General features: G+C 57.1%; 1 protein-coding gene across 2 annotated transcripts; it reads right to left on the reverse strand.

Annotated features, from left to right (window-relative positions):
• Window positions 1-78: 78 nt before the first annotated feature.
• Window positions 79-25561, reverse strand: SETD1B (SET domain containing 1B, histone lysine methyltransferase). Of its 2 annotated transcripts, none has more exons than XM_047827579.1 (17): window positions 25301-25561; window positions 24609-24796; window positions 24257-24355; window positions 23344-23614; window positions 21155-21267; window positions 19040-20278; window positions 14679-15506; window positions 14033-14294; window positions 13586-13956; window positions 13387-13492; window positions 11827-12321; window positions 9186-10445; window positions 8155-8321; window positions 5731-5862; window positions 5526-5645; window positions 5310-5447; window positions 79-2762 (listed from the first exon to the last, which is right to left on the reverse strand). In XM_047827579.1, the coding sequence occupies exons 2-17, from the start codon at window positions 24780-24782 to the stop codon at window positions 2589-2591; spliced, it is 5949 nt and encodes a 1982-aa protein (XP_047683535.1). In that variant the 5' UTR covers window positions 24783-24796; window positions 25301-25561; the 3' UTR covers window positions 79-2588. The 2 variants fall into 2 exon arrangements, with proteins under 2 accessions (XP_047683535.1, XP_047683534.1); XM_047827578.1 differs by lacking the exon at window positions 25301-25561 and adding an exon at window positions 24911-25085.
• Window positions 25562-27327: the final 1766 nt, after the last annotated feature.

Here is a 27327-nt window from a genome sequence, read left to right on the forward strand (position 1 = left end):
CCGTGTGAGCAGGGTGTACCTAATCAGAGAGGAAGGAGGAGGAGCAGAGGGAGAGAGGAGAGCAAGAGAGACGGCGTATCTGTAAGAAAAGTCAGTATATTTATGGTTTGCTTTATAAAAGTTACTATAATACAATGGTACATAGTATTGAATTCACAAAAATATGAACAAATATTTACAACAAGACACACCCACAACGGAAACACTTCTCTTCAAAACAAGTTACGTACGGATGACAGAGTCTATATGCACAAACAACCCTAAAACTTATGGGTTCTCTTCTTTGCAGGAGGAGAGAGGCAGAGAGGGAGGGACAAGGAAAAAAAAACAAAAAGGAGGAACCCCCAACTTTTCAAAAGCAAAGATTTGTTCAATGAAAATGAAGGCATCGAAAGAAAAGCGAGCCACGTTTCTGGATATGGCCAACCATTTTTGGGGTGGGGCGGGGGGTTCCCGGGTACCGGTGAGGGTGCAGCCCCTGGCCCATTGGGCAAGGTGAGGCCAGGGTGAGGGACGAGGGTGGCCCCCAAGCCTGGTTTCCTCACATCCCCCTCCACTTCTATGGGAAGAAGGGAGAGAATGAAGGCAGCCCCTTGGGGGCCGCACAAGTAACTTAAATCAACCATCTCTACAAACTACACATTTCCTCATGTGAAAAATAAATATTTCCTCAGTTGCACAATTAGGCAGAAAACCGCAAACGGAAGAGAAGGTCACCGCTGTGCCCAGGTCCCTCCTCTGTGTCTTAATGCCCCCGATTTCATCGACCTCGACCTTGAAACTGGTGGGCACAATCTCAAACAGAGAGGGCATGGGGTAAAGAAATTAAAAAAAAAAAAAAAAAAAAAAAAAGAACACAACAAAACCACCAACGACAAAAAAAAAAAGAGAGAGAGAGAGAGAGAGAGAAATAACAATTCTTTGTACAGAATTTACATGATAACAAGCTTGACACAAGCTGAGATACCAGAGGCTCCGGGCCTGCATCCATCCGCAGGGTGGGGGCTTCCCCGCTGGGAGCTCTCCCGTCTTGGTGAGGACTCCTGGTCACAACAGTCACTTTCCAGAAATTATTTACATGCCTGCTCTGCTTTCTGGGGTGTGAGGGACTTGCTTTTGTGTGTGTGTGTGTGTGTGTGTGTGAGAGAGAGAGAGAGAGAGAGAGAGAGAGAGAGAGAGAGATTTTTGGAAATACAAAGAAATGAGCAAAAAAGTCTCCCCACATGTTTCTACAAGAAACAATGTTCCCGAGAAAAAGTCCTTTATGGCAGCCTATATACAGAAGTTGGTTCTGAACTTCAAAAACCTATTTCTTCCCTTCGTTTTGATTTTATACACGCACAAGAAAAAAAAAATCTATGGAAATAAACCCTGAAGAGGATGATGGGGAAGAGGGTAAAAGGAGTTAAAAAATAAAAAACAAAAAACTGTCAGACTTAGATCTGAGCTTTAAAAATCTTCTCCAAGATTTTCCTTTCTCTGGGAGAATAATCTCACTCTGAAAATAAATATGCTCTTGCCTCCTTGGGATGAGGGGGCTGCTGGCAGGGTGAGTTCGGGTGTGGGCCAGGGGCAAGCGGGTGAAGCTTATAGACAAAAAAAAAAAAAAAAATGCCACACGCATCTGGTCAGAGACCCGAAGTGGCGGGACTAGGGGACCCGCCTGCCCTGGGAGGCCCTCCTCCTGCCCTGGGGGGGAGGTGAGAGCAGGAGAGAGTAGACAGGACCCTTCCCAGTGCCCCCACGCCCACATTGGGGCCTCCGGGAGGCTCCCTCATTGCTGGCATTCGAATGAGAAAGTAAACATTGAACCCAAGATTTTGGGGGTGGCAGGGTGTGGGGTGGCAGGGAGAGCCCAGAGGGGAAATCCCTGCCTGGGACCAGCTTGGCTCCACCAGGGTCTGCTAGGGGAAATGGCGCCCCCAGGCTGCTGGGGAAGGAACAGAAGGGGGGGGTGTCTTCTCCTCACTGAGTCGCTGCCAGCAGAGAGGGGGCCTTGCGTAGTGTTCTGAGGTCACAGCCTGGGGCTGACCCCCCTCCTCTCTGCAGCACCTGGCCCAGCGCCCTGGCCCGGGGGTTCCGGGACGCGGGCCGACACGCCACCATACTGAGGCCTCTGCAGCCCCCGCCAGGGGTCCCCGCTCTCTGATTCTGCCTTCACATTTCAACGGTTAAAATGTCTTTTCTTACGACGAGGAAGAGAGTAAAGAGAAGACAAAACAACATAGCAGCATTCGTGGATAGAGGCTGACCGGGAAAGAGAAGGACAGAGACAGAGACGGAGAGCGAGAGACACAGACAGAGAGAAGTTTACGCTGGAGTTGAACAAAAATCCTGAAGGGAGCATTTTAAAAAAACCAAAGAGACATGGGCCGAGAGACACAGAAGCCCTTTCCCACTGAGGGGCTGGAGCTGCGCTGGGTTCTGGGGGTAGTGTTGGGGGCGCCAGGCCCTGACATGGCCGCTGGGTAGGGGACAGCACCTGAAATGGGGGTGGGAGGTGGGGCTGGGCCCCGGGGGCCGGGGGCTCCACGCGCGGGAGCCCCAGGGCAGCACGGGCGGCCTTCTGCGGGGCGCCGGTGCGGGGCCTAGTTGAGGGTCCCCCGGCAGTTCTCGGAGCCGCACAGGCAGGGGATCTTGACGTCCTCGATGGGAAACTTGTAGTCGTAGGTGATCTCCTCATTGACGTTGATGTGCTGCTTTGAGTAGATGACGATCTTCTTCTGCGACTCCACCGTGATCACCTTGGCATAGCAGTTGGGCTGTGGGTGGGGCGGGAGGGGAGGGTGAGCCAATGATCCACCAGGCACCCGACCCGGGCCCCCCAAACCCGACCACGCTCCATGCTCAAAGCCTGACTAACTTGCGTCTTGCCCCCCATTTCCACTGGCCACCTGCTCCAGGCCCCCGGCTCCCCTGTCTGGGTGACAGGGACCCTTGCCTCTGATAATAAATAAGAATGATGACAATGGTGATGATACTAAATTATTCTCCAGGGCTGCGATTTCCATTTACACTACAGGCGACTTCCAAGTTTTTGTATTTCTAGCTCAGGCCTCACTTCTGAGCTCCAGAGAAGGGGTCAGCCAACCCCGGCCGGCAGCTGCCTATTACTGCAAGTCGAGTCTTCCTGGCACACAGCCACACCCATTCATTTACACACTGTCTACAGGCTGCTTTTGTTACAATGGCAGTTAAGGAGTTGCTAAGAGATTGTCTGGGACACAAAGCCAAAAATATTTACTATCAGGCCTTTTAAAGAAAAGGATTGCTGGACCCTGCTCCAGACCCAGAAATCCAAGTGTCTGCTTGATATCTGCCTTCAGCAGCTCCTGGAGACGTTTTTGACTCAGTAAGCTCAAACCTCAACTGTAGGGCGCCCAGGCCTCCAAGCAGCTGTCTCTCAAACCTCCTTCTTACACCGAGGCTGGCTCTGGCCCACTGCTGTGCCCAGAAGGTTCTCCCTCCAAAGGACCTACTGATTCTGTCTACTGCCCTTCACCTCCACTGCTGCAGCCCCATCCAGGTCTCTCTCATCACTCGGCTGAACCTCAGCAGCTCCCGCTACCTCGCTGTCCTCTGAGATAATCTACTCCTGACCCAGCAGCCAGGGAAATCTTCCCAAAGGAAGAGCAGACCCAGTGGTCTCATGGCTCGAAACCTGACAGTGGCCCGCTTGCTTGGCTTTTAGAGAAACTTCTCAGCTCGGCCTGCAAGGCTGAGTGATCTGGCCACCCCAAGCCTGCCAACCTCATTCTCTTACCCGCCCTCTCAACCCCTACTCCATCCCTACTGTCCGCTTTGCTGTCCCTTCAGGGCCTCATGGAACGGAACACTTGCCCCACTCACTACCACCTGGGTGATCCCCTCCTAACCCTCAGGTGCCACAGGGAGGCAAGAGGAAGTCCCTACTGGCCCCAGTGATGCTCCAGTCACAGTCGTGAGAGCTAGCTGTGTCCGCTGCGTCAAAGGGAACTCATTGGGGTGCCTGGGTGGCTCAGTCGGTTAAGCGTCCGACTTCGGCTCAGGTCATGATCTCACGGTTTGTGAGTTCAAGCCCCGCACTGGGATCTGTGCTGACAGCGCAGGGCCTGGCACCTGTTTCGGTTTCTGTGTCTCCCTCTTCCTCTCTGCCCTCCCTCCCTTGCTCGAGCTCTGTCTCTCTCTCTCTCTCAAAAATAGATAAACATTTAAAAAAAAGAGAGAGAGAATTCATTGGTTCTCCCAACAACCCACAAGGAGGGACCATTACCATCCCTGTTTTACAGATCAGGAAACCGAGGCACTGAGACGTTAACTAACTAGCCTACAGTCACTTGCTAAGTAGCAAGGTCATGACTCGAAACAAGAGTTGGGCATATTTGCTCTGGAACTAGCCTGTCCCCTGTTTGAAGCTCCCTGTGCCTGTCTTCGGCGTGAGAACCGCCCCTTGCTGTCAACACTCACTGCCCCCTGGACCAGTGCCATCCACCACTGTCACCACTAGCCACGCGAGACTATTTAAGTTAAAATTAAACTCAATTAAATTAAAAACTCAGTTCCTCGGGGGGCGCCTGGGTGGCTCAGTCGGTTGAGCGTCTGACTTCAGCTCAGGCCATGATCTCCCAGTTCACAGGTTCGGGCCCTGCGAGGAGCTCAGTGCTGACAGCTCAGGGCCTGGAGCCTGCTTCCGATTCTGTGTCTCCCTCTCTCTCTGCCCCTCCCCTGCTTGCACTCTGTCTCTGTCTCTGTCTCTCTCAAAAATAAACAAACATTAAAAAATAAGTTAAAAAAAAACCCCAAAAACCAAAAGTCAGTTCCTCAGTGGCAGGGGTCACATTTTAAGTGCTCAACCCCACGAGCAGCCGGTACCACAACAGTGGCCACTACGGATGCTGTGCCGCTCACAGAGTTCCGCTGGACAGCACCGCCCCGGGACCGAAGGCCTCTGAGGGCCGAGCCTGACCGCCGGTGGCACAGCAAAAGGCCAGCACGGAGGAGGAACCGGGTAAACGTGAACTGAGCGGACTACTTCCGGAGTGAACTGAGCGGACTACTTCCGGAGTGAACTGAGCGGACTACTTCCGGAGTGAACTGAGAGGACTACTTCCGGAGCACCTCGAGTCTCGTCGTGCCGTTTTGCAGAAGGGAAAACTGAAGCTCAGGGGAGCAAAACGCGGTGTACGAACGAGGCCTCCCCCCCACCCTGCCTCCATCACCCTCGGGCAACCAGAGCTTGGGACGGAGGCCGTGCCGATTCCGTGCCAGAAGCTTCTGGGTCCTTCGGGCACAGCGGCAGGGGCAGCAGCGGCCTCCGCACAGGCACTCACGTTGCAGCTGTGGTTGATGAAGCGCGCAAAGTTGCCGCACTTGGTGGCGTCGATGATGGTGTCGTGGTCCACCCGGAACATGTAGCTGCTGCCAATGCCCTCGTCCTCATAACGCTTTTCCCGCATGTCCGCGATCACCTGGCCGGGAGCAGGCCTCAGTCGGGGCTGGCCCGGCCCGCTCCCACCCCTGCTCCCAGCCTGCCGGGCGGTGCCTACCTGGCGGATGTTCTGGCCCACGTACTCAATGACCATCTCGTCAGCCGCGATGGGCTCCATGGCGAACAGGCCCCAGTCGTGAATGTGGCTCTTGCAGAATTTGAGCTTCTTCTTCCGGAACTGGGGGAGGGAAGGAGCTGAGAGGTGAAAGGCCTGGCCTCAGCCCCGCTGCCACCCGGCGGCCCTGGGTGGGGCCCGGCCTCACCTTGAGCTGGTTGAACTTGAGCAGGTCACTGTCACAGCTGCCAGTGAAGGAGGACAGGAGGCGGCGCTGTTCAGAACGCCGCTCCGAGCCGGCCCGAGTGGAGGCGTGTGGCTGTGCCGGGATGCTCATGCCCTGTGAGGGGCACGGGGGGACGGATCAGGAGGGGTGGGACCGCCCTGCTCACCGTGGCACCGGGACCGGGGTCCCTATCACACCCTAAGCCCCGGGTTCCTGTCGTCCCACCTTCTCAGCCTCCTTGCTCTGGGCTTGGCCGTGCCTGTCCCATCCCTACTTGGCCCCTCTCCTCTTCCCTGGTCCTTCCTGCCAGAATGTGAACGTCCTCAACGGCCTCCGGTCAGAGAACAACACAACTTTCCCTTCACGCTTGCCGTCTCTCCTGTCCCAGCTAGAAGACTTGGAAAGAACTCCACTTCCGGGAGACGAGACGGTGCGTGTCCCTCCACCCTGTCCCCCGTGGCTCTCACCACGGGCCCTCCGACCTCCCCAGGCTTTCGAGATCATGGCTCTTTCCTTGGCACCCTTCCTTCTCCTCCTTCCCTCGGCCACCCTCGTCCTCTGCCCTCCTGCCCTCACGCCCTCTCCCTGGGTGAGCGCTTCCTTGCCATGACCTCCCATGAACATTTCCATCCCGATGACTGGAAGTCTCTCCCCTGCCCCAAGTTCTCTACTGCACCCGTATATCGAACTGCCTAAAAGACCTCACTCCCTGGATGTTCCACAAACCCCAAAATGCAAGCTTCCCACCTCAGAGCTTGGCATCCAGCTCCCTAGTTCCCCAAGCCAGACCCAGCTGCATCCCAGCCAGGTCCTTGGTCTCCTCCAGCCAATCCAGCCCCCAGTGCTGTCCTTTTGGCTTCCCGATATCCCACTGTTCCTACTATTCTTTCAAAAACATCCACTTTTTTCTCACAGCAAATCAAGTTGAACCTACCCAAATGTCTGGACTGGGAAATGTAGCAGCTGTGCACGGTCTCCCCTGTGGACCCTTGGGGTCAACTTTCCACACAGCAGCCAGCGTAAGCTTTGAAAATCGTGGGCTGAGCCACGTCACCCTCACCTTCTCTCTGGAAGCCCTCATGTGGCTGTCACACACAGAATACAAATCTAACCTCATCACCACAGCCTCCAGGGCCCTGAGGACTTGTTATTCTGTCTCTGGTCTCAGCTAGTCTTTCCTTTCCTTTCTCACACCACTGAGATCCGTCCCCCCCGCCCCCCCCCCCCCACCTCAGGGCCTTTGCACATCCTGTTCACGCTGTGCATGACTTCAAGTCATTCTTGAAAAGCATGACTTCCAGACTTAGTGACCCACTCTCCTGTCTTGTTTTGTTTTGAAGTAGGCTTCATGCGCAGCGTGGAGCCCAATGCAGGGCTTGAACTCATGACCCGGAGATCAAGACCTGAGCTGAGACCAAGAGTCAGATGTTCAACTAAGCTATGCAGGCACCCCATCCCCCCTCCTGTTTTAACTTTAAAAGAACGTGTTTTTTTTTTTTAATGTTTATTTATTTTTGAGAGAGAGAGACAGACAGACAGACAGAGCATGAGCAGGGGAGGGGCAGAGAAAGAGGGAGACCCAGAATCCAAAGCAGGCTCCAGGCTCCGAGCTATCAACACAGAGCCTGATGCGGGACTCAAACCCACGAGCCATGAGATCATGACCTGAGCCGAAGTCGGACGCCTAACCGACTGAGTGAGCCATCCAGGCCCCTAACCTTTATTTATTATTATTTTTTTAATAAAGTAGGCTCACACCTAACATGGGGCTTAAACTCAAAACCCTGAGATCAAGAACTGCACGCTCTACTGACTTGAGCCAGCCAGGCTCCCCTCCTGTTTTAACTTTTTACTGAAGCCTTTTTCTACTTCTCTGTGGCCTCTCCCAGTTATTCACGTGGCTCATTTCTTTACTTCATTCAGGTCTGGCTCAACTGTCACCTTCTGTGACCCCTCTGACTCCCCAGTCCCTAACCTCCTCTCCTGTTTTCCCCACCTGGAATTCTATGTTTATTTGTTCGCTTGATCATTTCCCACCTCCCCGCTAAAATGGAAGTTCTGTGAGGGAAAGGATTTTGTTCTGTTCACTGCTGTAGACCCAGAACAGTGCCTGGAACACAGCAGGCACTCAGGAGACGTTTGCTGAATTTAAAGAGGAGAGAAGGAAACTTCTGGAAACACAACTCCACTCTGCTCACATCCCTGATGAAAATCTCAGAGGCTCCCACTTCCCAGCCTCGCCTCACCTTTCCAACCAGGGTACCCGGGTGAATTAACGCCTAACGCCCCCTGTGCCGGCCCCTCTGTCCCCACAACCCCTCATGCCGCCTGGTACGCCCCCCTCCAGAAGGTCCCCACCCACGGCAGCCTGGGAGGCTCCAGTGTCCAGGCACCTGAGGGCAGTACCTGGGTGTCTGTCGGGGGCTCATCGGTGCTGGCGCGGCTGCTGTTGAGGTATCTGAGCTTGTCCTTCTTGTCGATGGTGTAGAAACCCTCGCTGCGGGCACAGCCCGTCACGTGCTCACGGATGCCATCGTCCCGTTTCTTTTTCTTAGCTGAAGAGAGGCTGGTGGGTGGGTGTGGGTCAAGGGCCACATGGACATTCTTGAAAAGCCCCTCCCAGTCCTTCCAGAGACAGCCCCACTGGGCCTGACCTCTCTACCCTCAGGCTAATTTCCAGGAGGTTCCATCCCCCACACCTACACCACCTCCACTGAGGGTCAGAACTCTTGTCAGGGGTACCTGACTGCACGGTCCTGGGTGTATTTCTTATCTGCTTCCTGCCTCAGTTTCCCACCTGCGCACTGGGGCAATAGCAAGGCTTCTCTGAATGATTACACACGTTCAGGTGCTTAGCAGACTTCCTGGAACAGAGGAAGTGCTCAGTAAACTAGTTTGCTATAAGGGGTATAAAGACAGCTCCAACTTGATGGTTCTGTCTGTGCTGGTAACACAACTATCAGGATTAGCATCATGGTTAAGAGCCCAGACTCTGGAACCAGATTTGCCTGGGTTCAAATCCCAGCTCTGCTACGTCAGAGCTGTGTGACTTTAGGCAGGTCGCTTAACCTCTCTGAGCCTTGGTTTCCATATAAGTGAAATGGGAAGAATAGCTCCCACCTCACTGACCTGTTGGGAAGATCAAATTAGGTGATGGGGGGGCCAGGAGGAGTTGGCCCTCCGTCAGCCTCTGCTACTCTGATGTGCGATCACGCCACTACGTTTGGCCCCGAGACCCGCTAACTCTGGGGGTGAGACGGGCCTGGCACAGAAAAGGTGTTTTAAAAGTGCCAGTGATGACTCCATGTGGAGCCTGGCACGGTGCCAGCAGACGCCACTCAGTAGGTGGTGGGGAGTTGGGCGACTGCCTTCATGGGTGTCGTGGGAGACAGGGCCCAGAGAGGCAGGCAAGGACCCCACCGCGTCGTCTAGGATATAGGGATGGTAGACCCAGAGTGTGTCGTTGAGCCAGTCCATGCCATTGTCCTGCTGTAGCAGCCGCTCGTAAGTGACACACAGGAAGCGGATGTCCTCCTCGTCGATGCCACCGTTCCAGATGTCGTACAGGATGGTCATCTCCTCAAACTCCGACCGGGGCCGGAAGAGGGGCTGTGGTGGTGAGAGCTCGGGCGAGGCTGAGGCCACCAGGTCCTCGTGGCGTTTTTTAGGCGGCCGGCGCCAGGGCCCCCGAACCTTGGCCAGGTCCATGAACTCCTCGGTGACCTCATCGCGCCCACGGGGGCCCGGAGGGATGGCCTCGGAGGGCCACTGGTTCTCTAGCTCCTTAAAGGGCAGCTTGGTAGGCTCAACAGGGGGTGGAGGTGGGGGCGGAGGAGGCTGGGGGGGCAGAGGGGGAGGAGGGGCCGGGATCCCCGTGTTCCGGAAGTCCAGGGTCACGGCCCGGGGGTCATGGGTGCTGGGGAAGACAGGGGTCTGTGGCTGGCCTGGCAGGAGCAGGAGGTCTCTGCCGAGGGTGGCCCCCCCTGGTGGCCGGACCAAGGGCCCATCCAAGGAGAGCACAGCCGGCGGGGATCGCCGGGGCCTGCCCGGCTTCCTCTTGATAGGGGGTGGGCAGGGGGCCAGGGGCGCAGGCAGCAGGGGCGGCAGCTGGGTGGGGGCCCGCGTCTGGGCCCGCAGGACAGGGACGGGCAATGCCAGGGGCAGGGGCAAGGGCAAGGGCAGGGGGAGAGGCAGGCCCGTCTCCAGGAGCACCGGGGAGGTCAAGGGGCCAGACCGCTCATCGCGCCGGCCAGCTGGGAGGGGACAGACAGGCAGGAGCAGAGGTCCGCCGGGCTCAGGGAAGGTGGGCGTGAAGGTGAAGTCCCGACCAGGTGTCCTCGGGAGGCCCCCGCTGCTCAAGCTGGGGGACTGGGATGGGTAGGAGAAGGGGCTGCCGGGCACCTGTGGGGAGCTCAGTGACAGGCCACTGCTACCCCCTGACAGCGGGGGCTCCCCGCTTGGCGTGGCCGGCACCGTCTCTGTGCTCTGTGACTTGGCCAGGCTGCCACAGAGACCCGGAGTACGCGGGGGCTGCTCCTCGGGAGGTGGCTCCAGAGGGACGGGTGGGTGTGGGGGCTCTGGGGTCTCGGGCTCTGGCGGTGGGCTAGGCGGCCGGGGTGGTCGAGGGGGTGGCAGTGGCGGCTGCAGTGGTAAGGAGAGCAGCGTAGGGGACTCGGGCGCCACTTCCAGGTCATCCTCTGCAGAGAGGTGGGCAGAAACCAGACCGTTATTACTGGAGTCAAACATCTCGTGGTGCCCTATTTATGCTGCCCTGCTCTGTGCTTGATACCCGACCTCACACCCCTCTGGGCCCCCTGGCATTCTGTGAGTGTGGGGACCGTCCCCCCACAACTCAACCACTCAAGGCTTCTTAGTGCCCAGCCCAATGTCTGGCACACAGTGGGTGCTTGATAAGCTAAAGATGTAGGAGATATGGTTCTTAGCCTTTGGCATTACATCCTTAGAATGGTGTTCTTGTGAACAGGGAACGTCCCATGGATCCAGAAAATGGGCTCTGCTATTGAATAAAATTCAACAAGTCCCTTTTCTGCAGGACTTGTCAGTGCCTTTCTCCCAGCATTTATCTCCATCGTCATATAATATATTTTCTAGCTTATCTACTGTCATTTATCACCCTGTCTTCGAATGTAAGCTCCATGAAGGCAGATACTTTTGTCTGTTTGGCCACTGTTGTATTGTCAGTGCCTAAAACAGTACTGGGGACACAACATAGGCTTAATACATACCTATGGCAATATTCAAAAACCTGAGGTTCTGTAGCCAAACAATACAGAACTAAACAAAGTATAAATAGGTTTCTTTCCCGAAGGATGTATTCGAGGATGAACTGACCACACAGTGGCTACATAAGTTTAAGTTAATTAAATAACATTACAAATTCAGCTCGGCAGTAGGCACTTGCCACATTTCAAGTGCTCTTAGCAACATTGTATTTAATGGCTATGATATTGGAGAGAGCAGATAAAGAACGTTTCTATCACTGCAGAAAGTTCCACTGGACAGTATGTTACAGCCTTTAATATGCTTTGTGTGGCTCCATCAAGGTGGCAGAGAATGCTGTGTCCATGGCCCTTCTCACCTGGCCCAGCACCCCAAGCCTCCCCCACCTGCCTGTCACTAAAATGACCATATACACCTGCTCCCCACCCCTGCCACACCTTTCTGAGAGCGTCTCATAGGACTAATGGTCCAAGGAGCAAACGGTGGGGAAATGTGGCACTGAGGAACGGTGGCAGGAGCAGTTCTCTCAGGCAGCTATCTGAAGTTCCGGCTGGGTGCCAGGCTCCGTGCTGGCACATTATGTCATCTCACTCTGCCCTCCCGCACGACCTCATGGGGGACATACCACCGATCCCACATTACAGATGGGGAACCTGAAGCTTGGGAAAGTTACACAAATTACCCAAAGGAGCCTGGGCTCATTCTGCCGGTGAGGACATCCTGCCTCCATCCCCACCACCTCAACGGGGGGGGGGGGGGGGGGGGGGGGAGAAGGGGGGGGTTGGGGGGGGGAGAAGGGGGGGGTTGGGGGGAAGGGCTGCAGGCTGCAGGTGTTACCTGGGGCAGGTTCCGGGGAAGGCGGGGGCCGGGCCTCCGTCTCTCCAGCAGGGGGCTCTGGAGACAGCAACCTGGCCCCTTCTTGCTTCAGGCCCGGCTCCTCCGAGGGCTCCTTGCAGCCTGCCAGCTCTTCGACACACACAGGCAAGGGGGGCTCTTCCAGCACGGAAGTCCGCTCCTCGGGAGCTCCGTCCTCAGCCTCGATGTCCACCTCCCCTTCCATGACCGAGGACTCTGTCACAGGTGCCCCCGTGGCCACATCCTCAAAGTCCTCATCGGGAGCAGCAGGAGCCATACTCTCGTCTGCTGCTGTGGTCTCCTCCTCCTGCTCCTCCTCCTCCTCCTCTTCCTCCTCCTCCTCCCTTGCCACCAGCTCCTCTTCATCCTCTGAGGATGACGATGAGGACTCGGAGCTTGATTCGAACTCAGAAGACTCAGAACTCTCGCTGGAGGACCCAGCTCCCGCCTTGGACGTGGCGATGCTCACCGTCTCCTCTGGGCAGGGGACACAGGGGACACAGGCATGAGCCCTTCAGCGTCTGCTGTGCGCTCCGGCTAGATGCTTCCCCAAACATCTCAGACTGATGGCGCCCAGGCTGAACACGGCCCTGATATCTCGGGGCGGGGGCGGGGGTGGGGGGGGTGGGGGGGTGGGGAAGGGCGCCTGCGTGTTAACTAGTCAGCATTTAAAAAATAACGGAGGCGGGGCGCCTGGGTGGCTTGGTCGGTTAAACGTCCGACTTCGGCTCAGGTCATGATCTCTCGGTCCGTGAGTTCGAGCCCCGCGTCAGGCTCTGTGCTGACAGCTCAGAGCCTGGAGCCTGTTTCGGATTCTGTGTCTCCCTCTCTCTCTGCTCCTCCCCTGTTCATGCTCTGTCTCTCTCTGTCTCAAAAAAATAAACGTTAAAAAAAAATTTAAAAAAAAAAAAGAAAAAACAGAGGCGAGGGGCGCCTGGGTGGCTCAGTTGGTTAAGCATCGACCTCGGCTCAGGTCATGATCTCACAGTCCGTGAGTTCGAGCCCCGCGTCGGGCTCTGTGCTGACAGCTCAGAGCCTGGAGCCTGCTTCGGATTCTGTGTCTCCCTCTCTCTCTGACCCTCCCCCGTTCATGCTCTGTCTCTGTCTCAAAAATAAATAAACATTAAAAAGAAAAAATTAAAAAAAAAAGAAATCAGAGGCGAAATCCGCATAGCATAAAACGAACCATTTTAAAGTGAATAAGTCAGTGGTATTTAGTACATTACAACTATCTCTAGTTCCAAATCACTCTCATGAGCTCAAGAAGAGACCCAACACCTTTAGCTATCGCCCCTCCAGCCTCCCATCCCCAGACCCAAGCAACCACTAGCTTACTTTCTGTCTCTGTGGAGGGACCTGTTCTGGACATTGCGTACAAATGGAATCGTAGGGCGAGTCCTGTGCATGTTTTAATGAGCTCACATTTCAAAGACAAGAAATCTTGCCCCAAAAGTACTGCTGAAAGTTGCTCGGGCTCTGGTCTCTGCACGGGGGCCCTGGGGCAGACCAGGTGCCTCGGTCCACACCGTCCACACCGCTCACCTCCGTCCGAGTCCCCTTCTTCCTTCTCACTCGCCTCTGACAGGGCTATGTCCTCGTCCTCATTCTCAGACTCCTCCTGCTCATCGCTGTCTTCAGCGTCATCATCCTGGGGGAGGGGGAGGGAGAGGGGAGGTCAGGCTGAGCAGAAGGGCCCCCCTCACCTGGCCCAGCACCCCAGGCCTCCCCAACCTGAAGGTACCTTATCTGATGTGGATGAGGTCGAGGAGGAGGAGACCTGGCTCCTGGGGCCTTCCTCCTCCTCCTCCTCTTCCTCCTCTTCATCCTCCTCCTCCTCCTCCTCCTCCTCCTCCCCCTCCTCTTCCTCCTCAGTGCTTTCCCGCTCCTCCTTGTCGGAGGCCGAGGATGAGGGTGAGGTCGTGGAGGAGCCCGAGGATGAGGACGCCGATGACGATGAGGACACCGACAGTGACTCCTTCTCATCCTCCTCCCCGCCACTGTCCAGCTCCAGCGGCCGGGCTGGCCGGCGCCGCACGCCTACGCCCTTGGGGTCCCGCTTGGCAAGCTCACAAGGGGCGTCCGCCATATCCCGGTCCCGTTCTCGCTCTGACTCTGAGGGGAGAGAGGGGTGTCCGAACTGGGCTGGGGAAACGGGAGAGCCCAGCGCCACGTGAGGGGGCACACATACCTTCATCTTCCTCATCCACAGAGGTTGAGGGCCGCAGGCGCTTCTGGTCACCAGAAGAGGCTGTGTCCGGCGGCTCCTTCCTCTTGACCTTGAAGGAGGGCAGGCGGATGGCCCCGCGCAGCCCGATGCCCAGGCCGAGGCCCTCATAGCCCAGGCCCTCGCCCTTGCCCCACGACTCCAGCAGGCATGAGGCGATGCGGTCCTTGGGCTTTGGCCTGTCCTCGTCCTTGTGCTCGCCTGACTTCACTGGGGTCAGAGAGGCCTGGGGTGTGAGAGAGGAGGGGACTGTCACCATGGTTACGGTGCTGCCGGTGGACCCCCACCTCCCCAGTGGGTGGCCCTCCCTAAGCAGCCTGCCTTCCCTCAACAGTGACAGCCACACAGTAACTGGCACTTCCTTCCCACCAAGTCGGCTGGGCTTCGTGCCCGCCGAACATTCCCAGCACCCAACTCCGTCTCACTGAACTTCAACCTCCTCGCCTGCAGAGCAGGCTACATGCGGCAAGGACACATCCGCGTCATGGACACACAAGCTTTAGAAGGTAACACTCACGCTTGCCTACTCGGGGGTTACGGGGATCAGTGTCCCTCGGGGGAAGAGAGCGTGCCTGCCGCTGCCCAGGGGCACCCCGCACCCGTTGCCTACCTTGGCCATCCGCTCCTTCTTGTCCCACCACTCGTCGAAGGCGCGGAAAGCCACCACCTCCACCATCTTGCGGTTCAGGTCACGCTTCATGATGGCCTTCAGCTCTTTGAGCACCACCAGCAGGACGCCATCCACAGTGGCCTTGTGTGGGTCCTCCTGGCGTGGCACGTAGCCTGGTGGCGGCACTGATGGGTCAAACTTGGGTAGCGGTGGCCAGGGCTGCCCGCGGCCCGGTCCGCTGTTGCTCAGGGAGAACGGGCCCCGGTAGGGCGGCAGGTTGACAAACTGCAGCCCGGCTGAGGCGGCCGCGGCAGCAGCGGCCATGAAGGGCGGGTAGGGGCAGGCGCCCTGGCCAGTCATCAGACGGCTCAGCATCTGCGTTTGCATCTGGAAGGACATGGGCATGCCGCCCCACTGGCCACCCAGCACGTGGCTCATGTCCACCTGCATCACGGGAAACAGCCCTGGAGGGAAGGGCGGCAGCGGTGGTAGGATGGGTGGGGGTGGGACACCAGGGGGGGGCGCTGGCAGGGGTGGGGGGGGCACCGTCACAGCTGGGTGGGCGGGGGGCGGGGGGGGCGGGGGAGGCGGCAGAGGCGGGGGCATGGGGAAGCCTGGCTGTGGTGGGGGCGGCGGCGGGGGTGGGGGCAGCGGCGGGAAGCCGGGGGGTGGGGGCAGCGGCAGCGTCGGAGCCAGCACAGAGGGGGCTGCCACAGCTGCCGCCCCTGGGGTCACCACCATGGGTTTGGGGCAGTCGGCGCTGGTGATGGGGGCTGAGGGCATCTCATCGTCCGAGATTTCCATGTCCTCACCCGAGGACTGCTGGCCCTGTGGGGAGAGCCGGGGAGAGCGGTGAGGCTGTGCCTGGGAGGCCAAGCTGGCTCCTAGAGTCCCTTCCAAACACCAGAAAGCTCGAGAAGCCTTTTGCAAGACTAATGAGCAACACGGATTCTGCAGTTTGGGTCCTAGTCCCCTCCCTTCTGGACCATGTGGCTTTGGGACCATGTGGCTTTGGGGAGTCACTTAACCTTGCTAAGCCTCAGTTTCCCCATCTGCATTATGGGCATCTTAATACCTGCCAGTTGGTTTAGGAGGATTCATTCATTCATTCATTCATTCATTCAGTAAACACTTGCTTAGCACCTGCTGTGTGCCAGGCACTGTCCTAGGTGCTGGGGACACAGCATTGAACAAGACAGACTCAATTCTTGCTCTTGTGGAGCTAAGTTTCTAGAGGGAAGAGACACAGGAAAACCAGGATGAAGAGGAGAAATATAGAGCCCACCTTGGAGGAAAAGAAAGCTGGGGAGGGGGACAGGGTGTAAAAAGGGAAACAGATTCCATGTCAGCTTGAGAGATTCTATTTCAATTTGTAATTGGAGAATACTAATAATTAACACTTCTATAGTGCTTCCTACATGCTCGGTATCTTTCTAAGGCCGTTCTTTTACCAAGGAAATTGGAGCACAGAAAGCTTAAGTAACTTGCCCAAGGCCACAGAGCCAATAAGAGATGGAGTCAGGATTCAAACCAGTTAGGCTCCCAGTCAGCCTGCTGTCCTCACTGCTGCAAAGAGGGCCCAGTGGCAAGGGCGACATTTGAGCAAGGAGAGTTAGCAGTTTTAAGGCTGCATAAATAGGAGGTATGTCTTTTTATTTTCCTTAGTTAATCTTTCATCTGGTCTTGAGACTGCACAACACCTTGTTTCACATCAGCACTGTAGCCTTGCAAGGTGGGGCTCTACTCCAATCCCTTCTGACAAGTGACGAAACAGAGCCAAAAGCCACTGGCCCAGGAGGCACAGCCGGTCAGAAATAAGGCTGGGACTCAAGCTCAGGATGCCTGCCGAATGGGATCCAGGAACATTCACTGTACCAGGCAAACAGTGAGGAAGCCAAGGATGACCCCAGCTCCGAAATGGGCAAGGGCCCCTTTACATTGGGACACAGGCCTGGAACTGGAAGGAGGCATTGGGGTGTACCTGGTAGGGTTGGAGTGAGAAGGCAGAGCAGGGGTGGGGAGAGGAGAGTTACGTCACCCCCAGGCTTTTGTGTCCGGACAAGAGGTGAGAGGGTGGCTCAGGCCCTGCCCTAGAAGATCTCGGTAAGGTGACAAGAGCGTTTGTAGGCTGCCACAGACAGGGAATGCATTTGAAGGCTGAGGGGGTGCGGTCTGTACAGGCTGTAAGGTCAGAGGTCAGATCTTCAGGTGAGGGAGTCCTCAAAGGGAAATGGGGGGGAGCGCCCGCGGGGAGAAGAGGAATACTAAACTTTCAGCAGCAGTAGGAAGCTCAGGATTTTGCTAGACCCCCACTACACACACACACACACACACACACACACACACTCTCTCTCTCTCTCTCTCTCTCTCTCTCTCTCTAAAGGTCCGCACGCACATGCAGCAGGAGGGACTGGCAGGCTCAGCCCGATACTCTGGGACAGCGCCCGGGAGATCAGTCCCGGACAGCGCCCAGCGAGGCGAGCGCAGCACATAGAGGGTTAACCCGGCATCGCGGCCAGCCAATCACAAGGAGACCCGGGATCCTACGCTCCAGCCCTGGGCTCTGCCCCTCCCTCCGCCCCTCCGGCGCCAGCGGGTGGGGGTGAGAACCAGCGGGAACTAGCCGAGCGCACACTGCTCAGCACCAGCCCGCGCGCGCGCGCGCGCGGTACCGGGAGCTTCCCTTGCGGGCACCTCAGTTAAGCCGAAGACCGTGTGAGGCAGGTACTTTCACCGTCCCATTTCACAGGCGATGAAACTGAGACTCAGAGAAGGAAAGTGCCTTACCCAAGGTCACATAACCAGTAAGCGACAGAGCTGGGTTTCCAGGCTCACGGACTGGAGCCTGAACTTTTAACCACCAGCTTCTGTGAAGAAAGGGAATCTCCCTCAGTGGTGCCCCTGCTCTGTCTCCGGAGTCTTCAGCCTGAGCTAGCTGGGACTCCCTCCAGGTTCAGTCTGGAGGAGTCCGGGTGCTGCTCTCCAGGCTGCCGGCAGGGGGCTCCCGAGGGCCAGCCTGGAGGTTATCTGTACTTCGGTCTTACTACCGCTAAGATCTAGGGGCATCCCGACCCCATCTCTCTTCGGCTTCAGTCTCCCGCTTCCCTACAGTGACATGATGGGAGAGCCCAGTCCCTCCGTCTACCCTGGGATTCCCAGTCCCGGACCATTCTGTCAGCATGGTAGACATCCCCCAAGCCCAGGCAGCAGAGAGGAAGGGAAGAAAAGATGGCAGGGCTGCCAGCCCCCCACCTCTGCACACCTGTCAACTCCTCCTGCCCGGACCCCTTGGCACCAGAAACCACTTCCCCAGAACTGCCTGGAGGCCCCCTGGAGCCCCGGCCACCTGCAGTCCCCTCCAGGGCAGGCCAAGTTCCTCTCTGTTCCTCCCCGAGGCAGCCAAACCTGCCTAATCAAAGGGCCTGGGAAGGGGGGACCCTCCCTCCTGCCGCCCACAAGGGCACAGAGCTCTGTCTAAGCCCCTGGCTGCTCATGCCCGCTGGGCACGCAGGATCCAACACAGGTCTTCAGGAGGACCAGGACAGGTGCCTGGACCAGGAGTGGGGAGGAGCAGAGCCAAGGAAGATGACCTAATCCGTCCCTCCAAGGGATTGTAGCACACAGCAGCCCCCACCCCAACCCAGAGGCTGGAGATTTGGGTAATAAGACCCCAGATAAAGATCTATGGCTGAGGAGAGGCTGGAGAATGGTCAGTTTTGCCTGTTTCTGGCTGTGGCCTTCCCCCTAGGCTAACCCTTAAGTCCCGACTCCTGGAAACAGAGGAAAAGCTAAGGGAAAATTCAATGCCCTCCCTGCCCACCATGGCTTCCTCTCTTCAGAGGGCACCAGGTTCTAGGAGACAGTGCTCCAGAGCTCCCATCTGGCCTAGCCTAGCAGAATGCTCTGGCTAATCCCTCCCCCCAAATATGCCCGAGTGTCAGGATCAGCCCTGATCACCCTCAGGCGACCCAACAGACAAGGGGATCCAGAACCATTACCATAGTCCATACTATCTGGGGTCTCGGCAAACTCCTACCAAAGAAGCTCAAGTCAGAATTGATCCCTAGGAAAAGTCTTAACTTCCCATACCTAACAGGAGAGCAACAGAACTAGGTCATGTTTCCCTTCTCTCTATGGCTGCTAGGTTGCTCAGAGCCAAAGCAGCTGCTCAGTCACAGCCCCTGGTGCTTTTTGCATTGGCTTTTTATTCTCTGTATTTGACCGGTTATTTTAGCTGCCCTAACCCTGTTACTTCTGTGTTTTAGCTAATTGTCCTGAGGGGATAACGTTTCAAAGGAGGAAAGGGAGACACAAGATAGACAAAACCAATCCAAGACAGAGGTGGACAGACATGGTGGTACCTCATCCATCTTCTCTGAGGTTGGGGTCCTGTCTCCAGCCAGGTCCAAGGCTACCTCAGTTGTCTGGCCCAGAAGACCAGAAGGGTCCGGGGGGCCTGGCTCCGGAGGGGGGCGGGGCCCCACGCCCAGGTCAAGCTCATCATCCTCGTCTGAGTCGGGTAGCGGCGTGGGGCTGATATCCTCCAGGCCGGTGCTGGAGGGGCGTGAGGAGGGTGGCGTGGGGCCTCGAAAGCCTGGCTGGGAGTTGGTGCCAAAGGGGGCCAGTGGGGAGAGCTGGGAGGAGGAGGAGGAGATGGGGCTGCCCTCCATCTGCAGCTCCGTATCCGAGTCCTGCTCTCGAAGGAAGGGCAGCTTGGTGCGCTGTTCCTTCAGCAGCATCTCTATGCGTGAATCCAGGCTGTCGTGGGGCTTCTCCAGCCCCGCAGGTGAGGACTCCAGCGTAGGTGTGCCTGGACTGTCACAAGGCTCAGGGCTCCAGCCAAAGGTCGGCCGGCCACCCAGCTCCATGCTGTTGGCATCAGGGGGCGGTGGGCCGGGCGGTGTGCCTGGCTTCTCCTTGGTCAGGGGTTCGGTGGGTGGCAGGGGTGGGGGCGCAGGTGCTCTCCGGAATTCCCCACTCTCACGGGCCCCAAAGGTGGTTGTGGTGGTGGGCTCCTCAGGGGGTGGGGGGAAAGGGGGCACAGGGGTCTGATACGGAGAGAAAGCCGACTTGAACGTGACTCCAGGAGCGGGGGTTGCTTGGGCAGGCGGTGGAGTGTGGGCGAACGTGGCCGAATCCTGTGGCTGGGCCTTGAATGGAGGGCCACTGCTGCCCCCGCTGCTGCTGACTGCCCCAAACGGGAGGTCCACGGAGCCCCTGAAGGCAGCTGGGGCCCCGGCCACCGCGGTGACCGCACAGGAGTTGTGGACATAATGATGCTCGTGGCGGCGGTTGTAGGCATCTGTGAACTTGCTTTCGTGGCGCCGGGCCTTGAAGGTCACCGTGGGGTCCTGGCTGAAGAGGTAGGAGGGTGTGGGCTGGCGGCTGGAGTAGCTGGAGTCCTGCGAGAAGGGGGTGCCCAGACGTGGCGTGAGCGGTGTGCCCTGTCCGTAGGAGTTGGGGGTGTCCAGGCGGCTGCTGGAGTACGCCGTGTCCTGCGAGAAGGGTGTCCCACCACTATTGGGGGTGACCGAGGAGGAGCCGGAGCCACAGCCTGCAGACAGACTACCATCCTTGAGGCGCTTCAGAGCATCTGACAGCTAGAGAGAGAGAGGGAGAGACAAGTGGGGTTGCTGGAGGGGGCTGCATGCAATGGATGGGGGCTGTTTTCCCTCTACACTCTGGGGATCCCAGAGCCAAGCTGGTCACTCTAGAACTGCAGCATGGTGGAAGAAGGGGGGGGAGGGGCAGGAGATCGAAGAGGAGCTTCTGGGTTGTCCTAACTTTTCTCTAATCATAGGATAGCCAGCTATCCCCAAAGAACCTTGAGGGTTTTTTCTAATCCTTAAAGCAGAGAGAAGATCCTGACGTCTTGATTTAAACTGGGATTTCCTTCCCGTCTCAGACTGTCAGAAATCAAGGATCTTCCAGCAGGGAGAACTATAGTTTGGGGAGTGAGGGGGTGGCCAAGGGTCCTGTTCCCTCTGGTCTCCCAATGTTTTAGGAGTTAAGGCGTGTGACACGGGTAAAAGTGCCTAATGAATAACCTAGCTGACCAGCAAGTCGGTGAAGGCTGCGTTCTGGAAAAGCTACTCCTGAGGGTAGGTGAGTTGATGCCAGGGAAGGCTTGGATTGAGAATCTCCCTGTGTGAGGGTGGCCTAGGTAGGAGGCAGTGGTTGGGTAAGGAGTCACGTCAGTCTCGCTCTGGGAATAGGGACCACTGAGGTCTGCTTTCTGGGGGCAGGGCTAGAGCAGTGCCCAGGACATCAGACACAGCAATGTTTCAGCATTAACACGAAGCCCTAAGTAGGCTGTGGGTCTGTGGGAATCCCAGGCTGGACAAGGCCAGGCTCCTCTGCCTCCTAGGCTCTGGCGTCCAACGCTAGAGATGGTGAATGGGGGCGAAGGGCCCATCAGAAGCTGGTGATGAGTGTGAGTATGTGGGGGGGAGGGTACTGAATGGTAATAAACCCACCTGCAGGGTCTCATTCACGATCGGAGAGACAGCGTCCAGCTCACCCACTGGGAGGGTCTGGGGTGTGTATCGGCCCGTGACCAACAGTTCGTAGAACCGCATGCGGGTTTCCCCTGTGGGAAGCGCAAGGGAGGGAGGATTGAGGGAGGCTCCAGGATGGGGCAGACCCCACAGGTTGGCTTATGGGCCCCTGGCGCCTGAGACCCCCCAAGCCTGAGAAGCTTTGTGACCCTGACCGGGGAACCACCTCTCTGTACCTCACTGAGGAGTCCGATCTGTTCAACCAAGCTGCTCACCTGTATGATTTTTCTGACCCTAAGATTCAGAATTTAATCCTCTGTGGGGCCGGGACTCCCCCCAAAACAGAAACTCCACCTCCAACACAGAGCCTCTCCCTGTCACTTGAGCCATAGCACCTGAAAAAAGAGTCAGGTTTTCCCACTTAACAGCCAGAGCCTGTAGCAGGTGGAGAGACCCAGTGACACAGAGGTGACAGTTCACTTTATTGTTAACTATCTGAGGCCAGGTGACCAGCAGAGTTTGTAAAACACAGTCTAGTACCACGTTACTGTGAACTCCATGGGCCTCCTCCGCTGACCTGGCTGACCAGGCCTCCCCAGCTCTGCCGGGCTGGTCCCACTGGGCCCTGTCTGGTAACCCTCCCCCATCAGCAGAGAGAGGCCTCTATAGACCCTGGGGCCCCAGATTATTGATATTTATAGAGCCCTCTGAGGCAGCTGCTTACATATGCAAAGGAGGCACATTCCTTGAGCTACACTTTACACTTTGCTGGTCTCTTTCTTGAAATACAAAGTTAGTTGGCAGTCTCTGAGGGCCTCCCACTTTTTTTTTTTTTTCTTCCTTTTTTTTCAGAAATGAAATTTTGGGAAGAGCTGGCTGCTCCTTAAAATGGGCATATGACAGGGAAGAAAGTTCCACATTCAGTTCTCAGGGAGAAATGAGACTGCAGCCACACAAGGGATGTGTAGAGTTTGAAGGGTCTGTACTCCCCTGACAGAGACAGGAACCCAGGCTTGTGCCCTGAGGAAACTCAGAACTAGATATGGGCTTGGCAAGAGTTTGTGGGATAACGGTGCCCACCCAGTTCCAGCATCCCTCCACAGCCCCCAGCAAGGTCTTAGAGACCTAGTCAATATGTATTCATCGTTGAAAGCACAAGAAAGGTTTAGATTTTCCTGTTTGGGTTTGGTGTGCCATTTGCCTCTAAACACCATGCTCACAAAACTCCTGGAAGCTGGCCACCTAAGCTTTCCCAGACAGTGTCTCCCAGAAAACCTCAAGAAGCACTGGACCCAACAGTGCCTGCCCAGTCACAGGGCAGGTTGGTCCTGGGGCACCCAGCACCTTCTTTCATATGGGTGGGAACTTCCCTAGAGAGGCCACAGGCAAACTTTGGGGGATGCCCTAGAGTCTTGCAAGCCCCTCCATCCGGTCGAGAAGAAGCCTCCCAGGAATGTAAGGAAGGAAGGGTGACTTCCCCAGCCCCACTCTGCCAGCAGTGAGCTCAGAGTGAGCACATAGCGGGATTCCCGGCGCATGGGAGGTGCTGCTGTCTCTTTAAGAGAGAGGAGGGAAGGCACAGTGTCAACCCTTGAGCACCCACAGCAGCCCGCCCAGCTCTATCAGAACATTATCAATGAAACCACACTCTGAGCCCAGATTGGTTCCCACTCCAGAAGGAAGGGGCAGCATGGGGGAGGGGGGGGACCCTGGATCCTTGGAGGATTCCCTTTTTAGTTGAAGGACCTACTCTATATGTATTTAAAGGCATTCTAGTGGCTCCCTCTCAGCTCCCACAAATAAACAAACCCTGCCTCTTCCCCTAACACAGATGGCAACACTGGAGACTGCCTAAACCCAGGCCACTAGGGCTCCAGGAGGGGCCCGCAGGGGTGTCAGTGGTGGGGAAGCCTCTGGGTGGTCCCTAGGGGTACATGCAGTAGCCAAGGACAGCACATTTAGTAAATTATAGCCTGTCTCCTAGCAACAGACAACACATTTAGCTCCATGTGACTCTATCCTCAGGAGGGGGCAAAAAAAAAAAAAAAAAAAAGGGCTGTTGGGGGGGTCCCTAACACTGCAAGAGGGGCTCTGGGAGGGAAAGGAGTCGTAGTGACAGGTCTCACTGCCCCTCCATCGCAGTTTGTCCCAAGTGGGTCTCCACTCACCTTTAGTGTCCAGCTCCACGTGGATGATATTGCCCATGACCGAAGTGCTATGCAGGTGCTGAACCGCCTCTTTGGCTCCCCTGACCGTGGCAAAGACCACCTTGGCAATGCCCAAGTGCTTCTTGGTCTTAGGGTTGTACAAAATCTCCACCTCCTCCACCTCCCCATACTTCTTGCACATGTCCCTCAGGAAGTTTTCTCGGATGTTATCATTCAGCTTGGCAAATGTCACCTGCTTCGGAGGCACCGGGCCCACGTAGAACTCATCGATCTGGCAGGGACGAGGGGGAAGGGAGTTTGGAGAACATTGAAACCGAAGGGAAACACAACATTCCCCACTCGCGTGCCCGATGAAAACAATGAAGGTTAAAAAATAATTTTTTTTTGAAAAAAAAAATGCACGCGGGCGGGCCCGGGAAGCGGAGGATTAAATCGTTTGGAACGTGGAAGTCCTCTGGGTTCGAAAGGAAAGGGGAAAAAGAAACAGTTTCTCTTTCCCCACCCCCCATTCTGGCCTCCTCTCCCTTCAGCCGGGTCAGGGGCGAAACCTTGGTCTATGAAGTTGTCCCCTCTTAAGCCACAAGACTGAGAAGGGGGGTGGGTCCCTAGGCCAAGCTTCGGGGGCTAGCAGGAGCCAGGTGGGGACCCGGAGCCCCCAGCTGGGCCGGCAGGACACTGTATCAGATCCTTGATTACAGTTTCACTGAATGTTATTCTGTTTACAGTAGCTGAGAGAGGACACCCCTCTCGCTGCCATCTCCCCCTCCCCGCCAAAACTTCCCTGGCCATGGACGGCGGGAACTCAGAACCAGGCTAGGCTCCGGCAGAACTGGCGTTATTTTCGAACTCGGGGACTGGGGAGGCGGGGAGAGACCGTGGGGTCGGGGGGGGGGGGGGGGGGGAGGGGTCCTACCTTGAATTTGGGCACCGACAGCTCCAGCTCCTTGTTTTTGGTCCAGATCCCAACGACCCGGGGATCTTCGACAATTTCCACCGGGCGGTTGCTGGACATCTGTGGGGAGGAATGGGGGGGGGGGGGGGGCGGGGCGGAATGGGAGGGCTGGTCCCACTCCCCAGGGGCAGAGGCAGACGCCCCCCCCCCCCCCTTCTCCAGGCACTTGTCAAACTCCAGGACTGGGGACCCGGCTGACAGTTGGCCCCGTGGTCGGAAGGGGGGGTCCCTGGGCAGCTCGGACCCCTTTCCCTCCGCCCCGGGCACGGCTGGTGGTGGGTGGGGGCGGCGGGGAGGCGCGCCGGCTACTCACCGCCAGGCTGAAATGCTGCCCATCGTAGCGGTACAGTTTATGATGCCCCTTTTTCAGAGCCGGGTCAATCATCAACTTGTAACTTCTCCAATGGTGGTTCCTCCTCTCGCCCGAAGGGCCGGGCTGCGGCGGGGGCTGCTGGTGGTGGTGGTGGGGGGGGTGACTGTTCTCCATGCCGTTAACCCAACCTGAAAACGAGCAAGTTGTTGTCGTCTCCGCCGCGGCGGCGGCGGCGGCGGCGGCCGCTTCTACACACACGCGAAAGAATCAAATCGTCCAGCCCCCACCCCCTCCCACCTTACCAGCGCGCCCCAAAAGGAGCTGTCTCGCTGGCTCCCCCCAAAATAAGAATAGAGCGAGAGAATAACCCTTCCGGGAGAATTCGGCGCCCGCCCGCTCGGCCACCGTCTCGGGGCGGCAGCGAGGGGCTCCCGGGGGCCCCCGGTGCGTGCTGGCGGGGCCCGGGGCGTCCGGAGGACGCGGGCTCCGGCCCATGGTGCCCGTCCTGCCTCCCGGCCGCCCGGCGTGGCGCTCGCTCGCTCGCTCGGCCCGGCTCGCGCGCTGGGCTCGCGGCAGGCCTGGCGCCGCCCGCCCGCCCGCCCGCTCGGCCGGAGCCCGGGCCGGGGCCGGGGCCGGGGGCTCGGGCCGCCCGGCTGCCGACCGCGGCCTCTCCCTCCCCGAGCCGCGCTTACATCCCCGCCGGGCGCCGGCCTCCCTGCGCCGCCAGCCAGTACATGGTGTCCCCCGCGGGAGCCGAGGCCGGGGCGGCCGGACGGGGGGCCGGGAGGGGGGGGCGCCGCCGCCGCGGCTGCCGGGCCCGGAGCTGCTGCCGCCGCCGCCGCTGCTGCTGCTGCTGCTGCTGCTGCCCGGGAGGCGGCTGGCGGCGGAGGCTCGGCTCCCAGTAGCCGCACATCCCACAATACACCGCTAAGGAGCCCGACCCGAGCGCTCACCCTCCTCCTCTTCCTCCTCCTCCTCCTCTTCCTCCTCCCCTCTCCTTCCTCGCCGCTTCCCCAGGCACTCTCCCGGCGGCGGCAGCTGCGCCGCCAAAGCCCCGGGCCCCAGCGGCCCCCCACCCCTCACTCGCGCGCTCCCACACTGCCTCCCCCCTCCCCGGGGGAAGGCCTTTTAATTTATTTATTCTGCTGGGACTTAGGTGGGGGGCTTGGCTGGCGGGGGAGGGGGGGTCTCCCCGGGCTCTACCTCCCGCGGCTGGGGCTACCCTCCGAGCCGCGGCGGCCGCGGCGTGCGCCTGGGGCCTCCAAAACTGTTTCCAAACTGCCAAGACCGGAGGTGGGCTCGTGGGGGCTGGGGGAAAGGGCTGGGTTTTTTGAGGGGTGTGTGTGTATGATTGTGTGTTTAGATGCTGGGAACCGTGGGGGGAGGCAAGACGACTCGAGACGAGTTGCAATCGAGGTATCTTCGCTCCGGCTTCCTCCTTCTGCCCCGAGACCCCCTCCCCCGTGGTGCTGAGCTAGGGAGGGGAAACCAGGATTTTAACCAAATTAGCATTCACATTCCTGGGAGGATGTAGCCCTCGCCTGGACCTGGGTGATAGAAGCTTTTTGCTCTGTTTTTATTTTTGGAGAGGAGCGCCCTGTAATTGTCCTAAACACATGCTTCTCTCTCCACCCCCCCCCCTTCTTCCTCCAGCCACCAACGGAGGAGAGAGTCCCCCTTTTTTGCATTTATCTTTTCCTTCCCCTTTCTTTATTAAAGGTCCGGGAGTGGCGGCGCCCAATCAGCGCGCGGCTTCCATTTTGTGAGTTCAACTCCGAGGCTCCCGGGCTCCGCGAGGACGCATTTGCAGCCCCCTCTGCCTGTCCTCTCGGGCGGCCGAGGCGAAGGAGCCGCCTTTCTGGGGCTTCGTGGTGGTGTATTTCATATTGGGGCTCTTTTCGGGGTTTGTAATTTGGCCGTGGGTAGGTAATTGGCTGGAGCAGGGCGGCAGGGCGCGGCAGCCAATCAGCGCGCGGCTTCTATAGGGCTTGAGTTATTAGACGCTGATCTCAAAACATCGTTCATCAGACACCAAGGAGAGGCCAACAGATGAGGGGAGCCATTTTTCTGCAATGGAATTAAATGGCCAAGTGGGTTTTTCCTTTGTTGCAAATGGGGAATGCTTTTCCTTTGACTCCACCATCCAGTTCAGGACGCCTCAGTGTTGTGTTTAACATTTGTCAACAGGCTAAAGGACTCACAATTGGAAGAATGAAGAAGACTTTTTAAAAAGATCTGGATTTTTCCTTATGACTTGGAATCCATCTTTGTCTTGTATAACTAGGTCATAGCACACCATTAATGTCAGCAGTTAACAATTTTGAATTCCAAAAAACCTAAGTAAATGACATATTTAATTTTTTTCCTCTTTTTTTTCTTGGGTGGGTGGGGGGAGCTTGGAGCTGTCTTAATCTGTATTCTCTTGACTGAACAATAAATTTTTAAATATATATAGTTTCCTCTATTAAACACTTAAACCTGGCCATCTTATTAACTCCTTCTGCTCTCTTTTTAACAAGGTAATGTTTTAAATGTATAGTTTTAGGACTAGCGAAATGGCAGCAACAAAAAATTGTAAGCAGTTGTTACTTTTAAGCTTTTAAAAAACCTTTTACGTTGTAAGTACCCAATCCATTCTGTCCTTACGCAGTGCAGTTTTCATGTTAATGTTGCTGAGATGTCCTTAATTTTCTGAACCTTCATCTGCATGTATGTCTTT

The sequence above is a fragment of the Prionailurus viverrinus genome, chromosome D3 (genome assembly GCF_022837055.1).
Source record: "Prionailurus viverrinus isolate Anna chromosome D3, UM_Priviv_1.0, whole genome shotgun sequence".
NCBI classification, from domain to species: Eukaryota; Metazoa; Chordata; class Mammalia; order Carnivora; family Felidae; genus Prionailurus; species Prionailurus viverrinus.

Coding starts and splice junctions, on each gene's coding strand:
- SETD1B (XM_047827579.1), bottom strand. CDS start 24,782: ATGGAGAACAGTCACCCCCCCCACCACCACCACCAGCAGCCCCCGCCG. Junction 12,322..13,386: donor AGAAGGGGACTCGGACGGAG/GTGAGCGGTGTG, acceptor TCCCCTGCCCAG/AGGAGACGGTGAGCATCGCC. Junction 8,322..9,185: donor ACTCTGGGTCTACCATCCCT/ATATCCTAGACG, acceptor ACCCACACCCAC/CCACCAGCCTCTCTTCAGCT.